General features: G+C 31.7%; 1 protein-coding gene across 1 annotated transcript in view; it reads right to left on the bottom strand.

The window, feature by feature from the left end:
- The window catches only part of LOC140057666 (uncharacterized), a 60,967-nt gene that overhangs the window by 40,756 nt on the left and 1,028 nt on the right, over window positions 1–19,183 (bottom strand). The window contains exons 3-27 of the mRNA XM_072103389.1: window positions 18,821–19,069; window positions 18,418–18,672; window positions 18,033–18,317; window positions 17,291–17,539; window positions 16,888–17,142; window positions 16,503–16,787; window positions 15,761–16,009; window positions 15,358–15,612; window positions 14,974–15,258; window positions 14,200–14,448; window positions 13,797–14,051; window positions 13,413–13,697; window positions 12,639–12,887; window positions 5,732–5,980; window positions 5,170–5,427; window positions 4,554–4,796; window positions 3,848–4,090; window positions 3,504–3,752; window positions 2,952–3,209; window positions 2,336–2,578; window positions 1,947–2,189; window positions 1,602–1,850; window positions 1,050–1,307; window positions 430–672; window positions 43–285 (exon numbers count right to left, since the gene is read on the bottom strand). Coding sequence (XP_071959490.1) covers window positions 43–285; window positions 430–672; window positions 1,050–1,307; window positions 1,602–1,850; window positions 1,947–2,189; window positions 2,336–2,578; window positions 2,952–3,209; window positions 3,504–3,752; window positions 3,848–4,090; window positions 4,554–4,796; window positions 5,170–5,427; window positions 5,732–5,980; window positions 12,639–12,887; window positions 13,413–13,697; window positions 13,797–14,051; window positions 14,200–14,448; window positions 14,974–15,258; window positions 15,358–15,612; window positions 15,761–16,009; window positions 16,503–16,787; window positions 16,888–17,142; window positions 17,291–17,539; window positions 18,033–18,317; window positions 18,418–18,672; window positions 18,821–19,069 — 6,384 coding nt within the window. The remainder of the gene's footprint in view (window positions 1–42; window positions 286–429; window positions 673–1,049; window positions 1,308–1,601; window positions 1,851–1,946; window positions 2,190–2,335; window positions 2,579–2,951; window positions 3,210–3,503; window positions 3,753–3,847; window positions 4,091–4,553; window positions 4,797–5,169; window positions 5,428–5,731; window positions 5,981–12,638; window positions 12,888–13,412; window positions 13,698–13,796; window positions 14,052–14,199; window positions 14,449–14,973; window positions 15,259–15,357; window positions 15,613–15,760; window positions 16,010–16,502; window positions 16,788–16,887; window positions 17,143–17,290; window positions 17,540–18,032; window positions 18,318–18,417; window positions 18,673–18,820; window positions 19,070–19,183) is intronic.

Below are 19,183 nucleotides of genomic sequence, written 5' to 3'. Positions count from 1 at the left end.
AGTATTTTTGTTAATGTATTTTGTCATATAAAGTTAACTTACCAATTACAGTTACATTAAACGTGCAAGTTTCTTCATTATCTGATGTATCTGTTGATGTGTACATTACTAGAGTTGTTCCAATATCAAACAGTGTATATGGTTCATAGTTAGAGGTTAATGTAGGTTCTAACCCACTGTTGTCTGTTGTTTCTGGTATTGGCCAAGATACGTTAGCTGTTGCTGAATTTAAATCAGTGTACACAGTCACATTGGACACACAGTCCAAAGTAGGAGACTCTGTATCTGTGTAAATAATTGAAAAAATACAATTATTCATATTTTGAAATAAGGGGTTAATATGTACAGTGTGCATAAAACATGGTTAATTACATGCACTGCTAAGGTAATTTTAAGTATATGTTTGTTATACATTTAAACATTACTTACCGATTACAGTAACATTGAATGTACAGATTTCTTTGTTTCCATACGGATCAGTTGCTGTGTAAGTAACCTGAGTTATTGTTGCTGCAAAGCCATCACCAGGGTAATGTGTAGCGACTAAGGTAACATTGCCTGAATTATCTGTAGCATTTGGAGTCATCCAAGTAGCATTAGCATGTGATAACATACTTGTAGTGTTCAAAACAATGTCCATTGGACAACCAGCTATATATGGAGCTTCTTCGTCTGTTCATTAAGAATAAAAGAAAAAAACAATTTCATCAAATACACTATTTTACATAGTTTGGAATTAAATAATTAGTTTCAAGTTTCCCTGATGTTGTTACAGATTTTATATTTGTGCTGAGACAATTTATTAAAATAATTTATACTCAAGTTCAACAATTTTCCAGTTTTCTTTTTTTGAAAACCTAAACAGTGTACATTTCTCAAAATAAATCATCACTATTATGGGATATCTAGATTTAATTTAGATTTATTTTTGGGTTAAAAATGCAACAATATTAACATTTAGAAATATTGCAGACATTAACAGGCTGATATGTTAAGCATAGGATAATCAGAAGAAATAAAAGTTGAAAACCAAATCATTTTGTATTAACCTCGCACAGTGACATCAAATGTACAGCTATCAGTGTTTCCAAATGCATCAGTTACTATATACTTAAGTGTTGTTGTTCCAATAGGAAAGTTTTCACCAGATGGATTATAATCTAAACCTGATCCTGTTAGGCTGAGATTATATAAAGATTCTGTGTTGTCTGTGTATTCAACATCCCATTGAATCCAAGCTGTTGGTTGTCCATTGTTTGTTGTCACATTGAAATCACTGGGACATGTTATATTTGGATTCTCATTATCTATAAGAAAAACAGAATTATTGACAATTCCCAAATTGTAAACCAATCAATTTATTGCTGACTGATACTTACTCTGTAAATAACAGAGTGACAAGTTAATAATATTAATGTAATAATATTTCTAAAACAAGATTTTGTAAAATCTATAGAACACTAACTAAATACACCGTGACAACATTTTTTACTAAACTTATAGATTAATATTGAAAACAATTATTTGTTGTCTTTGTATTTTGATTTAACATTGTAGAATTGAATTGTAAAAGACAATCTTCACAATCATGATATACTCACCATCGACCGTTACGGTGAAAAAGCAAGATGCGTCATTTCCTGATGGATCCTGTGTCATACAGCTTACGTTTTGTTGTATTATTGGCCAAACAGCATCAAACTGGTCACCAGATTCACTTGTACAATTATATGTAACATTACCTGAATTATCAGTAACTGACACATTCCAATACACAGTTGAATAATATTGTGACTCATCTGTATATACCATAATGTTGTCAGGACAATCAAATACTGGATCTTCATTATCTACAATAAAATAATAAATACCACAAAGGAACTTTTAACTTTCTATATATTTTAGTATTTGTGTTAATGTATTTTGTCATATAAAAGTAAACTTACCAATAACAGTTACATTAAACGTGCAAGTTTCGCCATTATCTGATGTATCTGTTGATGTGTACATTACTAGAGTTGTTCCAATATCAAACAGTGTATAGGGTTCATAGTTAGAGGTTAATGTAGGGTCTAACCCACTGTTGTCTGTTGTTTCTGGTATTGGCCAAGATACGTTAGCTGTTGCTGAATTTAAATCAGTGTACACAGTCACATTGGACACACAGTCCAAAGTAGGAGACTCTGTATCTGTGTAAATAATTGAAAAAAATACATTATTCATATTTTGAAATAAGGGGTTAATATGTACAGTGTGCATAAAACATGGTTAATTACATGCACTGCTAAGGTAATTTTAAGTATATCTGTTTGTTATACATTTAAACATTACTTACCGATTACAGTAACATTAAATGTACAGATATCTTCGTTTCCATACGGATCAGTTGCTGTGTAAGTAACCTGAGTTATTGTTGCAGCAAAGCCATCACCAGGGTTATGTGTAGAGACTAATGTAACATTGCCTGAATTATCTGTAGCATTTGGAGTCATCCAAGTAGCATTAGCATGTGATAACATACTTGTAGTGTTCAAAACAATGTCCATTGGACAACCAGCTATATATGGAGCTTCTTCGTCTGTTCATTAAGAATAAAAGAAAAATACAATTTCATCAAATACACTATTTTACATAGTTTGGAATTAAATAATTAATTTCAAGTTTCCATGATGTTGTTACAGATTTTATATTTGTGCCGAGACAATTTATTAAAATAATTTATACTCAAGTTCAGCAATTTTCCAGTTTTCTTTTTTTGAAAGCCTAAACAGTGTACATTTCTCAAAATAAATCATCACTATTATGGGATATCTAGATTTAATTTAGATTTATTTTTGGGTTAAAAATGCAACAATATTAACATCTAGAAATATTGCAGACATTAACAGGCTGATATAACATAGGATAATCAGAAGAAAGAAAAGTTAAAAACCAAATCATTTTGTATTCACCTCGCACAGTGACATCAAATGTACAGCTATCAGTGTTTCCAAATGCATCAGTTACTATATACTTAAGTGTTGTTGTTCCAATAGGAAAGTTTTCACCAGATGGATTATAATCTAAACCTGATCCTGTTAGGCTGAGATTATATAAAGATTCTGTATTGTCTGTGTATTCAACATCCCATTGAATCCAAGCTGTTGGTTGTCCATTGTTTGTTGTCACATTGAAATCACTGGGACATGTTATATTTGGATTCTCATTATCTATAAGAAAAACAGAATTATTGACAATTCCCAAATTTTAAACCAATCAATTTATTGCTGACTGATACTTACTCTGTAAATAACAGAGTGACAAGTTAATAATATTAATGTAATAATATTTCTAAAACAAGATTTTGTAAAATCTATAGAACACTAACTAAATACACCGTGACAACATTTTTTACTAAACTTATAGATTAATATTGAAAACAATTATTTGTTGTCTTTGTATTTTGATTTAACATTGTAGAATTGAATTGTAAAAGACAATCTTCACAATCATGATATACTCACCATCGACCGTTACGGTGAAAAAGCAAGATGCGTCATTTCCTGATGGATCCTGTGTCATACAGCTTACGTTTTGTTGTATTATTGGCCAAACAGCATCAAACTGGTCACCAGATTCACTTGTACAATTATACGTAACATTACCTGAATTATCAGTAACTGACACATTCCAATAAACAGTTGAATAATATTGTGACTCATCTGTATATACCATAATGTTGTCAGGACAATCAAATACTGGATCTTCATTATCTACAATAAAATAATAAATACCACAAAGGAACTTTTAACTTTCTATATATTTTAGTATTTTTGTTAATGTATTTTGTCATATAAAGTTAACTTACCAATTACAGTTACATTAAACGTGCAAGTTTCTCCATTATCTGATGTATCTGTTGATGTGTACATTACTAGAGTTGTTCCAATATCAAACAGTGTATAGGGTTCATAGTTAGAGGTTAATATAGGTTCTAACCCACTGTTGTCTGTTGTTTCTGGTATTCGCCAAGATACATTAGCTGTTGCTGAATTTAAATCAGTGTAAACAGTCACATTGGACACACAGTCTAAAGTAGGAGACTCTGTATCTGTATAAATAATTGAAAAAATACATTATTCATATTTTGAAATAAGAGTTTAATATGTACAATGTGCATAAAACATGGTTAAAGATGTATTTGTCACCCAAAAACATGAAAAATGAAGATTGATTAAATCAGACTTTGAATGTGTTATTTTGTAGTTTAAAAAAAATTAATCACTTCCATAGAAAAAAAAACAAAAAAAAAAAGGTTAAATTCAACCAAAAAGCCATTGGCTGGCAGCCAATTTGACCTTTTTTTTTGGTTTAAATTACATTTTTTCAGGTAAATACATTGTTTTTCGATCCAATTTTTGGTCAATGTGGATAACTATTATGTTACATTAAAATGGAATATTAAAAAAAAAATTAAGAATTATTTTTTCAGGGGGACAATACATCTTTAATTACATGCACTGCTAAGGTAATTTTAATTATATATGTTTGTTATACATTTAAACATTACTTACCGATTACAGTAACATTAAATATACAGATGTCTTCGTTTCCATACGGATCAGTTGCTGTGTAAGTAACTTGAGTTATTGTTGCTGCAAAGCCATCACCAGGGTAATGTGTAGCGACTAAGGTAACATTGCCTGAATTATCTGTAGCATTTGGAGTCATCCAAGTAGCATTAGCATGTGATAACATACTTGTAGTGTTCAAAACAATGTCCATTGGACAACCAGCTATATATGGAGCTTCTTCGTCTGTTCATTAAGAATAAAAGAAAAATACAATTTGATAAAATACACTATTTTACATAGTTTGGAATTAAATAATTAAATTCAAGTTTCCATGATGTTGTTACAGATTTTATATTTGTGCCGAGACAATTTATTAAAATAATTTATACTCAAGTTCAGCAATTTTCCAGTTTTCTTTTTTTGAAAGCCTAAACAGTGTACATTTCTCAAAATAAATCATCACTAGTATGGGATATCTAGATTTAATTTAGATTTATTTTTGGGTTAAAAATGCAACAATATTAACATCTAGAAATATTGCAGACATTAACAGGCTGATAGAACATAGGATAATCAGAAGAAATAATAGTTGAAAACCAAATCATTTTGTATTCACCTCGCACAGTGACATCAAATGTACAGCTATCAATGTTTCCAAATACATCAGTTACTATATACTTAAGTGTTGTTGTTCCAATAGGAAAGTTTTCACCAGATGGATTATAATTTGAACCAGTTCCTGTTAGGCTGAGGTTATATAGAGATTCTGTATTGTCTGTGTATTCAACATTCCATTGAATCCAAGCTGTTGGTTGTCCATTGTCTGTTGTCACATTGAAGTCACTAGGACATGTTATATTTGGATTCTCATTATCTATAAGAAAAACAGAATTAATGACAACCCAATCTTTTGAATTTATTGCTGACTGATACTTACTCAATAAATAACCGAGTAACAAGTTAATAAAATTAATTTAATAACATTTTAAAGACAAGATTTTGTAAAATCTATAGAACAATAATTAAATATACAATGATAAAATTTTTACTGAACTTATAGTTTAATATTGAAAACAAATTATTTATTGTCTTTGTATTTTGATTTAACATTGTAGACTTTAATTGTAAAGGAAAAATATTTGTGTGCAAGACAATCTTCACAATCATGATATGCTCACCATCGACCGTTACGGTGAAAAAGCAAGATGCGTCATTTCCCGATGGATCTTGTGCCATACAGCTTACATTTTGTTGTATTATTGGCCAAACAGCATCAAACTGGTTACCAGATTCACTTGTACAATTATATGTAACATTTCCTGAATTATCAGTAACTGACACATTCCAATAAACAGTTGAATAATATTGTGACTCATCTGTATATACCATAATGTTGTCAGGACAATCAAATACTGGATCTTCATTATCTACAATAAAATAATAAATACCACAAAGGAACTTTTAACTTTCTATATATTTTAGTATTTTTGTTAATGTATTTTGTCATATAAAGTTAACTTACCAATTACAGTTACATTGAACGTGCAAGTTTCTTCATTATCTGATGTATCTGTTGATGTGTACATTACTAGAGTTGTTCCAATATCAAACAGTGTATATGGTTCATAGTTAGAGGTTAATGTAGGTTCTAACCCACTGTTGTCTGTTGTTTCTGGTATTGGCCAAGATACGTTAGCTGTTGCTGAATTTAAATCAGTGTACACAGTCACATTGGACACACAGTCCAAAGTAGGAGACTCTGTATCTGTGTAAATAATTGAAAAAATACATTATTCATATTTTGAAATAAGGGGTTGTACAGTGTGCATAAAACATGGTTAATTACATGCACTGCTAAGGTAATTTTAAGTATATCTGTTTGTTATACATTTAAACATTACTTACCGATTACAGTAACATTAAATGTACAGATGTCTTTGTTTCCATACGGATCAGTTGCTGTGTAAGTAACCTGAGTTATTGTTGCAGCAAAGCCATCACCAGGGTTATGTGTAGCGACTAAGGTAACATTGCCTGAATTATCTGTAGCATTTGGAGTCATCCAAGTAGCATTAGCATGTGATAACATACTTGTAGTGTTCAAAACAATGTCCATTGGACAACCAGCTATATATGGAGCTTCTTCGTCTGTTCATTAAGAATAAAAGAAAAATACAATTTGATAAAATACACTATTCTACATAGTTTGGAATTAAATAATTAAATTCAAGTTTCCATGATGTTGTTACAGATTTTATATTTGTGCTGAGAAAAGTTATTAAAATAATTTATACTCAAGTTCACCAATTTTCCAGTTTTCTTTTTTTGAAAACCTAAACAGTGTACATTTCTCAAAATAAATCATCACTATTATGGGATATCTAGATTTAATTCAGATTTAGTTTTGGGTTATAAATGCAACAATATTAACATCTAGAAATATTGCAGACATTAACAGGCTGATAGAACATAGGATAATCAGAAGAAATATTAGGTGAAAACCAAATAATTTTGTATTCACCTCGCACAGTGACATAAAAGGTACAGCTAGCATTGTTTCCAAATACATCAGTTACTATATATTCAAGTGTTGTTATTCCAATAGTAAAGTTTTCACCAGATGGATTATAATTTGAACCAGATCCTGTTAGGCTGAGGTTATATAGAGATTCTGTATTGTCTGTGTATTCAACATTCCATTCAATCCAAGCTGTTGGTTGTCCATTGTCTGTTGTCACATTGAAGTCACTGGGACATGTTATATTTGGATTCTCATTATCTAGAAGAAAAACAGAATTTACAGTTTTTATTAAATTATTTAAGTCTTGAAAACCAAAATGTTTTAAAAACTGAACATATTGCTGCCTGATACATACTCTATTAATAACTTATATTGTTTGAGATTATGTGAAATATATAGTATATTAGCGTTGTTCAAGTACGCCATTACATTGTATTTAAATCTTGTCTCATTAATTTGAGAATGTAGACTTTGATTTTAGAATAAACATATTTTTGTGTAAGGCAATCTATGCAATCATATGGAAATTTATAGGGCATTTACTGCAATAAGCAATGTGTATTATTACACAAAAAAAGCTTGCTAAATAGCATAATCAGATTAACAAGATGTCAAGATGACAACTGCGATCATTTTTATATGGTCTCTAATTAACTTACCATGAACCGTTATGGAGAAAAAACAATATGCATCATTTCCAGATGGATCCTGTGCCGTACAGCTTACATTTTGTAGTACAACTGGCCAAACAGCATCAAACAGATCACCTGACTCATGTGTACAATTATATTCAACAGTGCCCGAGTTATCGACAACGATCGGTACAGTCCATGTCACAGTTGCATAAGGTTGTGAAGCATCTGTATCTACTATAATTACGTCAAGAGGGCAGGCAAAGTCTGGATCTTCGTTATCTGTAACAAAATGCATTCTTAATCCAAAGCTCTGTCTACACTATCTAACTAGTTTGACAAAAAAGTATGATGTTCCCAAATATGGTAGTGATATGACATCATCATCATATCCATACATAGGCACATCACATTTTTTTTGTCACATAAACTTTGATAGTGTAGACTAAGCTTTACAATATTTCCTTTTTGGAAACACAAACCACAAACCTGACTTCATTCGGCTACGATTCTTGGTACTAGATATCCACAGTATCATATCGCCTAGTATCCTAGACCTATCATAACCTAACCTTACATGACACAGGCATCTAAGTGATACATATGAGATGCTGTATTAGAGAATTTTTCTACGATACTGGGAAGCAGGTGGATTTACAGCACTAAAAATACTAGTTTAAAACAATATTAACATATTATTTCAGTGTAGTTGTAATGTATTTATGTACCATCCATTTTTAGTGGACTATTATTCGGGCTGTCTTATTGTTTCCTAATTAACCGCTAATTAACTAATGTTTTCCAAATTTCGTCCATAGAAAAACTGAGTGGGAATGGTAAACGGTTTTTATGACTGTACATCCTACTGCAGTATTGATTATAATTAATCGTACAGTACTTACCAATTACAGTCACATTAAATGTGCAAGTTTGCACATTATTTGATGCATCTGTTGATGTGTACATTACTAGAGTTGTTCCAATATTAAACAGTGTATAGGGTTCATAGTTAGAGGTTAATGTAGGATCTAAACCACTGTTGTCTGTTGTTTCTGGTATTGGCCAGGATACATTAGCTGTTGCTGAATTTAAATCGGTGTATACAGTCACATTGGACACACAGTCCAAAGTAGGAGACTCTTTATCTGTTTAGAAACAATTCAAAATTTATAAATCGATAATAAATAAATATTAGTTTACGATCATTAGGGATAATACTAAACTGTATATTTTTAAATGGATAATATTTAGTAAGCGCACATATTCAACAAATAATCCGAGTTATACATAGTGAAAGTTATATAATCAAAGAAATGGTCTTGGGCAGGTCATCTAGCACAGCAGACAGATGATATATTATATATATATATGTACAAAATTGTCACTGACTGGATACTAAGGAACAATGCCAGAAACCAAGGAATAAGTGAGATGGGACGAGGAAATTTCCCAATCAATTGGTATAACACGAATGAGATTAGCACAACATAGAGAGTTATGGAGCGGGTTGATGAATGATGAACAGATCTTACCTTCTATGGTAACATTGAATACACATACAGCAATATTTCCTGAAGGATCGACTGCTGTATAGTTAACAGTTGTAACACCAATATAGAATAAATTTCCTGAATAGTGTGTTCCATCAAAACTTACAACATCATCATTATCTGTAGCTGTAGGCTCAGTCCAAGTAACATTGGTGTTATTTTTGCCAGCATCTGTCATATCTACAGTGTTGTTTGGACAATTGACAATAACTGGATCTTCAATATCTTGGGAAAAAGATAGTGAAGAGTAAAGGATCAAGTCAAAACTATTTTACTGTAATATCATTCCTTGCAAATGTTATATTCCTTATGTATGCACAGTTGATAAGACCAGGGTTTCCCTATGGGGATAATCAAGTTTAAATCTAATCTAATCTAACCAGGCCAACATTAAAATAATTTTGACACGTAATGTCATGTCAAATCTTAATAACTATATACAGTAATAAAAAATCTTATTTACCCAAAATCCATTATCCTTACACTACCATAATTCTTTTAAACTTTAATTAACTTTTTGTTAATTGCCTGCTTTGGTAAAATATATGTAGTAATAAAATTGTTTATTGATTTTTAACCACTGTTAACTTAACCGGCTATATTATGTTTTACAATTGCTTAACAGTACTGTTTATTGAACCCATTTTGAAATTACAGGAACATACCTAAAACCACAATTGTAAAGTTACAACTGTTTTGGTTTCCTGATGTATCATATAGTATATAAATAATATCATTTTCTCCGATGGTAAAGTCTTGACCTGGTGCCATATTTGGTGTTGATCTCTCTGCATCTACAAGAATGTTGTCAGCGTTAGTTGGCTCCATCCATGTATATGGTGCAAAGTTTTCACCAGCAGTGTTGTTGATATAAACAGTTGAGTTGTCACAAGTATAGAAGATCGGAGGTTCTTCATCTGTAATAAATGATATCAATGTATAAATATTGTTGTTACTGTTTGCAAATAGGAGATGATGGTAGCATACCAAACACAATATTAAGCCAATTTCAAATTTTACTATAATACCCTTTTTTAAACACTGCAAACCAACATTTATTAGTGGTGGTAAAAAACAGATAAGGCAAAAATGCTTAAAATACAATTAATATAAAATATTACGATCTGTGCTGGGATTGGAGTGGGTGGTGAAAATTGAAAATTTCAGACGAGCCGAACGCTTTGTGTGCCTCAAGCTGGCTACAGCCCTGACTGTATGAATACATCCTTACCGACGACCTTAACTAAAAAGGAACATATCTCCACATTGCCTGCAGCATCTTCTGCAACATACGTCACATTCAGGTCATACTCAGTTGATATATCGAAATAAACTTGAGATCCTGGAAAACTGTTGTTTGTTACCATCACAACGTCGTCTACATTATCAGTTGCTGTTGGTATTGTCCAGGTCACGGTTGCAAACATTTCACCAATGGCTCTGTTGCCGGTTGGAGGATCAGTTGGTACTTCCAATGGACTGGCAGGGCAGGTACCACTGAACGATGGTGCCTCCATGTCTATAATATAGTATTTTAATAAATAAAAAAATGAAAGTTGCAACACATACTAATATTAAGCAAAAAGAAGGCACTGCTAAACCTTAAAAAACTAATAACAAATAATTTCTGTAATAGAATTAAATATTAAAATATTATTTTAATTTTCAGATACTCATGTTTTTGTATCAACGTTATTACTAAAATGTGCTTTTGTAATTTCATGTGCTTAGTATTATTATTATTATTATTATTATTATTATTTTGATATATTTTTTTTTAGATTCAGATTTTTAGATTCATACACATTTATTCCGTTATTTGACTATAACTGGGGCACGCATTAGAAGCAATATAATAGCTTGTCTCATTAATAAAATAAACAAATATATATATTTCATATTTCACTTGCACTGATGAAGGGCTAGTGTTGCCCGAAAGCTCTGCTAACTTTTCTGGCTGTTTACTTTATCGTTTTGATTTAGCTTTTCGCTTTATATTTTTGTATCTCCATTGAGATCCAGCCACTGATACCCACAGCATTGTCATTTTTTTCAGTAATTTGCCTTTGGATTTATATATATATATTCATATATATCTGTTATACTACAACTGTATGAATAAAACATATGGAAAAATAACAACCTTATTGTTTTATATTTTTTTTGTGTAGTGCAAGCGGTTAAGACAGTGGAACCATAATACCTAGCCAAAACATCGGCAAGGGTTTAAGGCTCACTCGCTCCTTGATTCTGGTGGTAGAAAGAGTCTTCTCGGATAAGGACTATAAACTGTAGGCTCATGTGCACTATAAAGAATTTAATACATATTTATCAACGAGTAGGGGTTACCACAGTGTACTAGTATACACACAGTAGCTGTCGGTTATCATACCATTGATTGTCAGCAACTGATGTTTAGGGTCAGCCTCTATAAATAAGGTTGAATAATAATGTTATAAAAGGACTTACCTACAACAGTTATAACAAAACTGCAGCTATCATTAAAGTTACCAGCTGAATCTGAGACATTGTACTGGACTGTTGTGTTGCCAAGAAAAAACATATCACCAGAAGTGTAGTCTGCTACTGGTAAAGGAGTCTCTCCTGAGTTATCAGTAGCTGTCGGTTCCATCCACGTGACATTGATGGCAAAAGCTTCACCAGTTGTTGTGTCAACAGTTATATCCATTGGACAATTTATGATAACTGGGGCTTCTTCGTCTAAACATAATGGTAAAAGTAATAGCGTTTACTATTGTATTATTTTGAAAACTATTGTTAGTGCAACAGAGAACTGAACTGCATGATACAACTAAGAGTGCAAGACAGAATTGATACTCTGGGCTGATTAATGTCTTTCAATTTGTTAAGTTAAAAAAAAGTCTTGAAGCACTGTTTTTGCGATCATGATGAAATAATTCTACTACAGCCGTAACTATATATTTTTTCTAAAGTAAAGTTTAAATCGTTCCAAACATTAGCAAAAGGAAAGACAACCATTCTATAATATTAATACTGTTAAGACCTGGTAGCGCTTAGAGTCTGTTCATTGTGGAATTGTAATTCTTGTTTTGCTATTTCTATCAGGCTATTAATCAACTCTGTTCATCAGAGTAAATGTGTTGCTCTCTTGCATTACTTTAACTATGAATTTCCTGGCCTTGTGAACAAAATAAACTGTATAACTCTGAGCATGCTATTGGAACACGCACTATTTTTCTTATTGACACGCACGAATGAATCCATTATTATTAAGTTGTGCAAAGTTTCAAGCGTACCAGACAAGGCCGAAAAAACACATAACTATTAGTACAATAGTTGTCTATATTATCAAGTAAAATTTAATAATTCAGTAGAAAGAAGAATAGAAGACTATACTTACCAGTAACAGTTACTATAAAAGTACATGTTCCTGCATTGCCTGAACTATCAACTGCATCATATATAACATCAGTTCTACCAATATCAAATTCATTATTTCCAGGATTGTACTTGGATGTTGGTGTTATATCTTCATCAGAATTGTCAATTACTATTGGATCAGTCCAACTGACATTGACTGCTTGTTCTGAACCCTCCACTGTAGAAGTTGTAATATTTGGTGGACAAACCAAGACTGGATCCTCATTATCTAATAATACAAATGGAAGAAACAATAATGACTAATGCTAAAATCATATTACACCTTTTTAATGGTAGAATGGAACAATTAATTTCCTTATTTCCACATAAGAGTCGATTCATAGTTACGAAATAAAATGTTAACTCTTACAGTACAGTATATTATTTTTCTCAAACTTAACATATAAACAAATAATAAACAAGCCGTTAAAAACCATAATTACAATTATGCAAAGAATATCGATAAAATAATTAATGGTACCTATTACTATTATAGTGCTCTGAAATATTGGTGAAAAAAAATTTATGAAAATGACTGTTGGTTTATCGGTTAAAGATGTAATTTTTGTATAAAGACCAATGAATTAATCATCAATTAGTAATTACTTGTATTTTACTTTTGTAATATAACATATGTTTTCTTTTCTATGTGCTGAGGGTAAATATTATAATATACTCATAACGCTGTTGAATAAAATTTTAATTCCTGTATTTTCAAAAATTACCAAAATTTAAAAAGAGGTTTTTATTTTACCTTCAACATTGAGGCCAAAATCACAGGTGTCAATATTTCCATAAGGATCAGTTGCTGTAAAAGTGATTGTGTGAGTACCATATGGTATCATGTCACCAGACTCGAAATATGAAGACATTACAGTCACAAGTCCACCACTATTGTCACTTGTCACAGGAAGATCCCAGGTGACTGTGGCATTTGGACTTCCTATATCTGTGCTGACATTTACTAGTCCATACCCTTCTCCGATGTAATTGTTTGAAGTGACATTTGTTGGACAGTCAATCATTGGACTTTCATTATCTATTCACAACATAAATAAAAGGTATAAATAAATTACATTGTTATAACCATATTTCAGTAGCTCAATTTTAATTTCCACCAGATGTACAGATGTCTTACCTTCAACAGTGATAACGAAATTGCAGCTATCATTAAAGTTATCAGCTGAATCTGAGACATTGTACTGGACTGTTGTGTCACCAATTGCAAACATATTATCACCAGAAGTGTAGTCTGATACTGGTACAGGAGTCTCTTCAGAGTTATCAGTAGCTGTCGGTTCCATCCATGTAACATTGATGGCAAATGCCTCCCCAGTTGTTGTATTAACAATAATATCCATTGGACAATCTATAATATCTGGAGCCTCTAGATCTAAAACATGAGGAAAGTATAACTTACAACAAATAATATTAATAATACTCAGAAAAGAAGATCAGGGTAAAAATGCATTTATGCAAACATTTCTATATTAATTAAGTTAAATACTCCAGAGGAAAGAATGAAAGCCAACTATGCTTACCAGTAACAGTTACTGTAAAAGTACATGTTCCTGCATTGCCTGAACTATCAACTGCATCATATATAACATCTGTTCTACCAATATCAAATTCATTATTTCCAGGATTGTACTTGGACGTTGGTGTTATATCTTCATCAGAATTGTCAATTACTATTGGATCAGTCCAGTTGACATTGACTGCTTGATCTGAACCCTCTGCTGTAGTAGTTGTAATATTAGGCGGACAAACCAAGACTGGATCCTCATTATCTAATAATACAAATGGAAGAAACAATAATGACTAATGCTAAAATCATATTACACCTTTTTAATGGTAGAATGGAACAATTAATTTCCTTATTTCCACATAAGAGTCGATTCATAGTTACGAAATAAAATGTTAACTCTTACAGTACAGTATATTATTTTTCTCAAACTTAACATATAAACAAATAATAAACAAGCCGTTAAAAACCATAATTACAATTATGCAAAGAATATCGATAAAATAATTAATGGTACCTATTACTATTATAGTGCTCTGAAATATTGGTGAAAAAAAATTTATGAAAATGACTGTTGGTTTATCAGTTAAAGATGTAATTTTTGTATAAAGACCAATGAATTAATCATCAATTAGTAATTACTTGTATTTTACTTTTGTAATATAACATATGTTTTCTTTTCTATGTGCTGAGGGTAAATATTATAATATACTCATAACGCTGTTGAATAAAATTTTAATTCCTGTATTTTCAAAAATTACCAAAATTTAAAAAGAGGTTTTTATTTTACCTTCAACATTGAGGCCAAAATCACAGGTGTCAATATTTCCATAAGGATCAGTTGCTGTAAAAGTGATTGTGTGAGTACCATATGGTATCATGTCACCAGACTCGAAATATGAAGACATTACAGTCACAAGTCCACCACTATTGTCACTTGTCACAGGAAGATCCCAGGTGACTGTGGCATTTGGACTTCCTATATCTGTGCTGACATTTACTAGTCCATACCCTTCTCCGATGTAATTGTTTGAAGTGACATTTGTTGGACAGTCAATCATTGGACTTTCATTATCTATTCACAACATAAATAAAAGGTATAAATAAATTACATTGCTATAACCATATTTCAGTAGCTCAATTTTAATTTCCACCAGATGTACAGATGTCTTACCTTCAACAGTGATAACGAAATTGCAGCTATCATTAAAGTTATCAGCTGAATCTGAGACATTGTACTGGACTGTTGTGTCACCAATTGCAAACATATTATCACCAGAAGTGTAGTCTGATACTGGTACAGGAGTCTCTTCAGAGTTATCAGTAGCTGTCGGTTCCATCCATGTAACATTGATGGCAAATGCCTCCCCAGTTGTTGTATTAACAATAATATCCATTGGACAATCTATAATATCTGGAGCCTCTAGATCTAAAACATGAGGAAAGTATAACTTACAACAAATAATATTAATAATACTCAGAAAAGAAGATCAGGGTAAAAATGCATTTATGCAAACATTTCTATATTAATTAAGTTAAATACTCCAGAGGAAAGAATGAAAGCCAACTATGCTTACCAGTAACAGTTACTGTAAAAGTACATGTTCCTGCATTGCCTGAACTATCAAATGCATCATATATAACATCAGTTCTACCAATATCAAATTCATTATTTCCAGGATTGTACTTGGACGTTGGTGTTATATCTTCATTAGAATTGTCAATTACTATTGGATCAGTCCAACTGACATTGACTGCTTGATCTGAACCCTCTGCTGTAGTAGTTGTAATATTAGGCGGACAAACCAAGACTGGATCCTCATTATCTAATAATACAAAAGGAAGAAACAAGAATGACTAATGCTATAATCATATTACACCTTTTTAATGGTAGAATGGAACAAAATGATTCCTATCTTCTCACCTAAGAGTCGATTCCTGGTTGCAAAATAACATTTTGGTACAGTATATAAATTAATTTTCTCAAACTTACCATATAAACAGATAATAAAAAAGCTGTTACATATATGCAAAGTAATAATAATGGTACTTATTACAATTATAGTGCGCTTAAAAATTGGTGAACAATTATTGATGAAAATGACTATGGGTTCATCAGTAAAGATGTAATTTGTGTATAAAGGCCAAGGAATTAATCATCAAACAGTAATTACTTAGATTTACATATGCAATATAAAATATATTCTCGTTTGTGTTGTGTGTTGAAGGTAAATCTTATATGTTCATAATGTTGTTTATAAAAATTATAATTCCTGTATTTTGTAAATTATCAAAATTTCAAGGAGGTTTATATTTTACCTTCAACATTGAGGCCAAAGTCACAGGTGTCAATATTACCATAAGGATCAGTTGCTGTAAAAGTGATTGTGTGAGTACCATATGGTATCATGTCACCAGACTCGAAATATGAAGACATTACAGTCACAAGTCCACCACTATTGTCACTTGTCTCAGGAGGATCCCACGTGACTGTGGCATTTGGACTTCCTATATCTGTGCTGACATTTACTAGTCCATACCCTTCTCCGATGTAATTGTTTGAAGTGACATTTGTTGGACAGTCAATCATTGGACTTTCATTATCTATTCACAACATAAATAACAGGAATAAATAAATTACATTTGATATAACCATATTACTGTAGTTCAATTTTAATTTCCACCAGAGGTACAGTTGTCTTACCTTCAACAGTGATAACGAAACTGCAGCTATCATTAAAGTTACCAGCTGAATCTGAGACATTGTACTGGACTGTTGTATCACCAATTGGAAACATATTATCATCAGAAGTGTAGTCTGCTACTGGTACAGGAGCCTCTTCAGAGTTATCAGTAGCTGTCGGTTCCATCCATGTAACATTGATGGCAAATGCCTCCCCAGTTGTTGTATTAACAATAATATCCATTGGACAATCTATAATATCTGGAGCCTCTAGATCTAAAACATGAGGAAAGTATAACTTACAACAAATAATATTAATAATACTCAGAAAAGAAGATCAGGGTAAAAATGCATTTATGCAAACATTTCTATATTAATTAAGTTAAATACTCCAGAGGAAAGAATGAAAGCCAACTATGCTTACCAGTAACAGTTACTGTAAAAGTACATGTTCCTGCATTGCCTGAACTATCAAATGCATCATATATAACATCAGTTCTACCAATATCAAATTCATTATTTCCAGGATTGTACTTGGACGTTGGTGTTATATCTTCATTAGAATTGTCAATTACTATTGGATCAGTCCAGTTGACATTGACTGCTTGATCTGAACCCTCTGCTGTAGTAGTTGTAATATTAGGCGGACAAACCAAGACTGGATCCTCATTATCTAATAATACAAAAGGAAGAAACAAGAATGACTAATGCTATAATCATATTACACCTTTTTAATGGTAGAATGGAACAAAATGATTCCTATCTTCTCACCTAAGAGTCGATTCCTGGTTGCAAAATAACATTTTGGTACAGTATATAAATTAATTTTCTCAAACTTACCATATAAACAGATAATAAAAAAGCTGTTACATATATGCAAAGTAATAATAATGGTACTTATTACAATTATAGTGCGCTTAAAAATTGGTGAACAATTATTGATGAAAATGACTATGGGTTCATCAGTAAAGATGTAATTTGTGTATAAAGGCCAAGGAATTAATCATCAAACAGTAATTACTTAGATTTACATATGCAATATAAAATATATTCTCGTTTGTGTTGTGTGTTGAAGGTAAATCTTATATGTTCATAATGTTGTTTATAAAAATTATAATTCCTGTATTTTGTAAATTATCAAAATTTCAAGGAGGTTTATATTTTACCTTCAACATTGAGGCCAAAGTCACAGGTGTCAATATTACCATAAGGATCAGTTGCTGTAAAAGTGATTGTGTGAGTACCATATGGTATCATGTCACCAGACTCGAAATATGAAGACATTACAGTCACAAGTCCACCACTATTGTCACTTGTCTCAGGAGGATCCCACGTGACTGTGGCATTTGGACTTCCTATATCTGTGCTGACATTTACTAGTCCATACCCTTCTCCGATGTAATTGTTTGAAGTGACATTTGTTGGACAGTCAATCATTGGACTTTCATTATCTATTCACAACATAAATAACAGGAATAAATAAATTACATATGATATAACCATATTACTGTAGTTCAATTTTAATTTCCACCAGAGGTACAGTTGTCTTACCTTCAACAGTGATAACGAAACTGCAGCTATCATTAAAGTTACCAGCTGAATCTGAGACATTGTACTGGACTGTTGTATCACCAATTGGAAACATATTATCATCAGAAGTGTAGTCTGCTACTGGTACAGGAGCCTCTTCAGAGTTATCAGTAGCTGTTGGTTCAACCCATGTGACATTGATGGCAAATGCCTCACCAGTTGTTGTATTAACAATTATATCCATTGGACAATCTATAATATCTGGAGCTTCTGGATCTGAAACATGAGGAAAGTATAACTTACAACAAATAATATTAATAATACTCAGAAAAGAAGATCAGGGTAAAAATGCATTTATGCAAACATTTCTATATTAATTAAGTTAAATACTCCAGAGGAAAGAATGAAAGCCATCTATGCTTACCAGTAACAGTTACTGTAAAAGTACATGTTCCTGCATTGCCTGAACTATCAAATGCATCATATATAACATCAGTTCTACCAATATCAAATTCATTATTTCCAGGATTGTACTTGGACGTTGGTGTTATATCTTCATCAGAATTGTCAATTACTATTGGATCAGTCCAGTTGACATTGACTGCTTGATCTGAACTCTCTGCTGTAGTAGTTGTAATATTAGGCGGACAAACCAAGACTGGATCCTCATTATCTAATAATACAAATGGAAGAAACAATAATGACTAATGCTAAAATCATATTACACCTTTTTAATGGTAGAATGGAACAATTAATTTCCTTATTTCCACATAAGAGTCGATTCATA

The sequence above is a fragment of the Antedon mediterranea genome, chromosome 1 (genome assembly GCF_964355755.1).
Source record: "Antedon mediterranea chromosome 1, ecAntMedi1.1, whole genome shotgun sequence".
Taxonomy (NCBI): domain Eukaryota; kingdom Metazoa; phylum Echinodermata; class Crinoidea; order Comatulida; family Antedonidae; genus Antedon; species Antedon mediterranea.
This window is presented reverse-complemented; position numbering and strand designations above follow the sequence as displayed.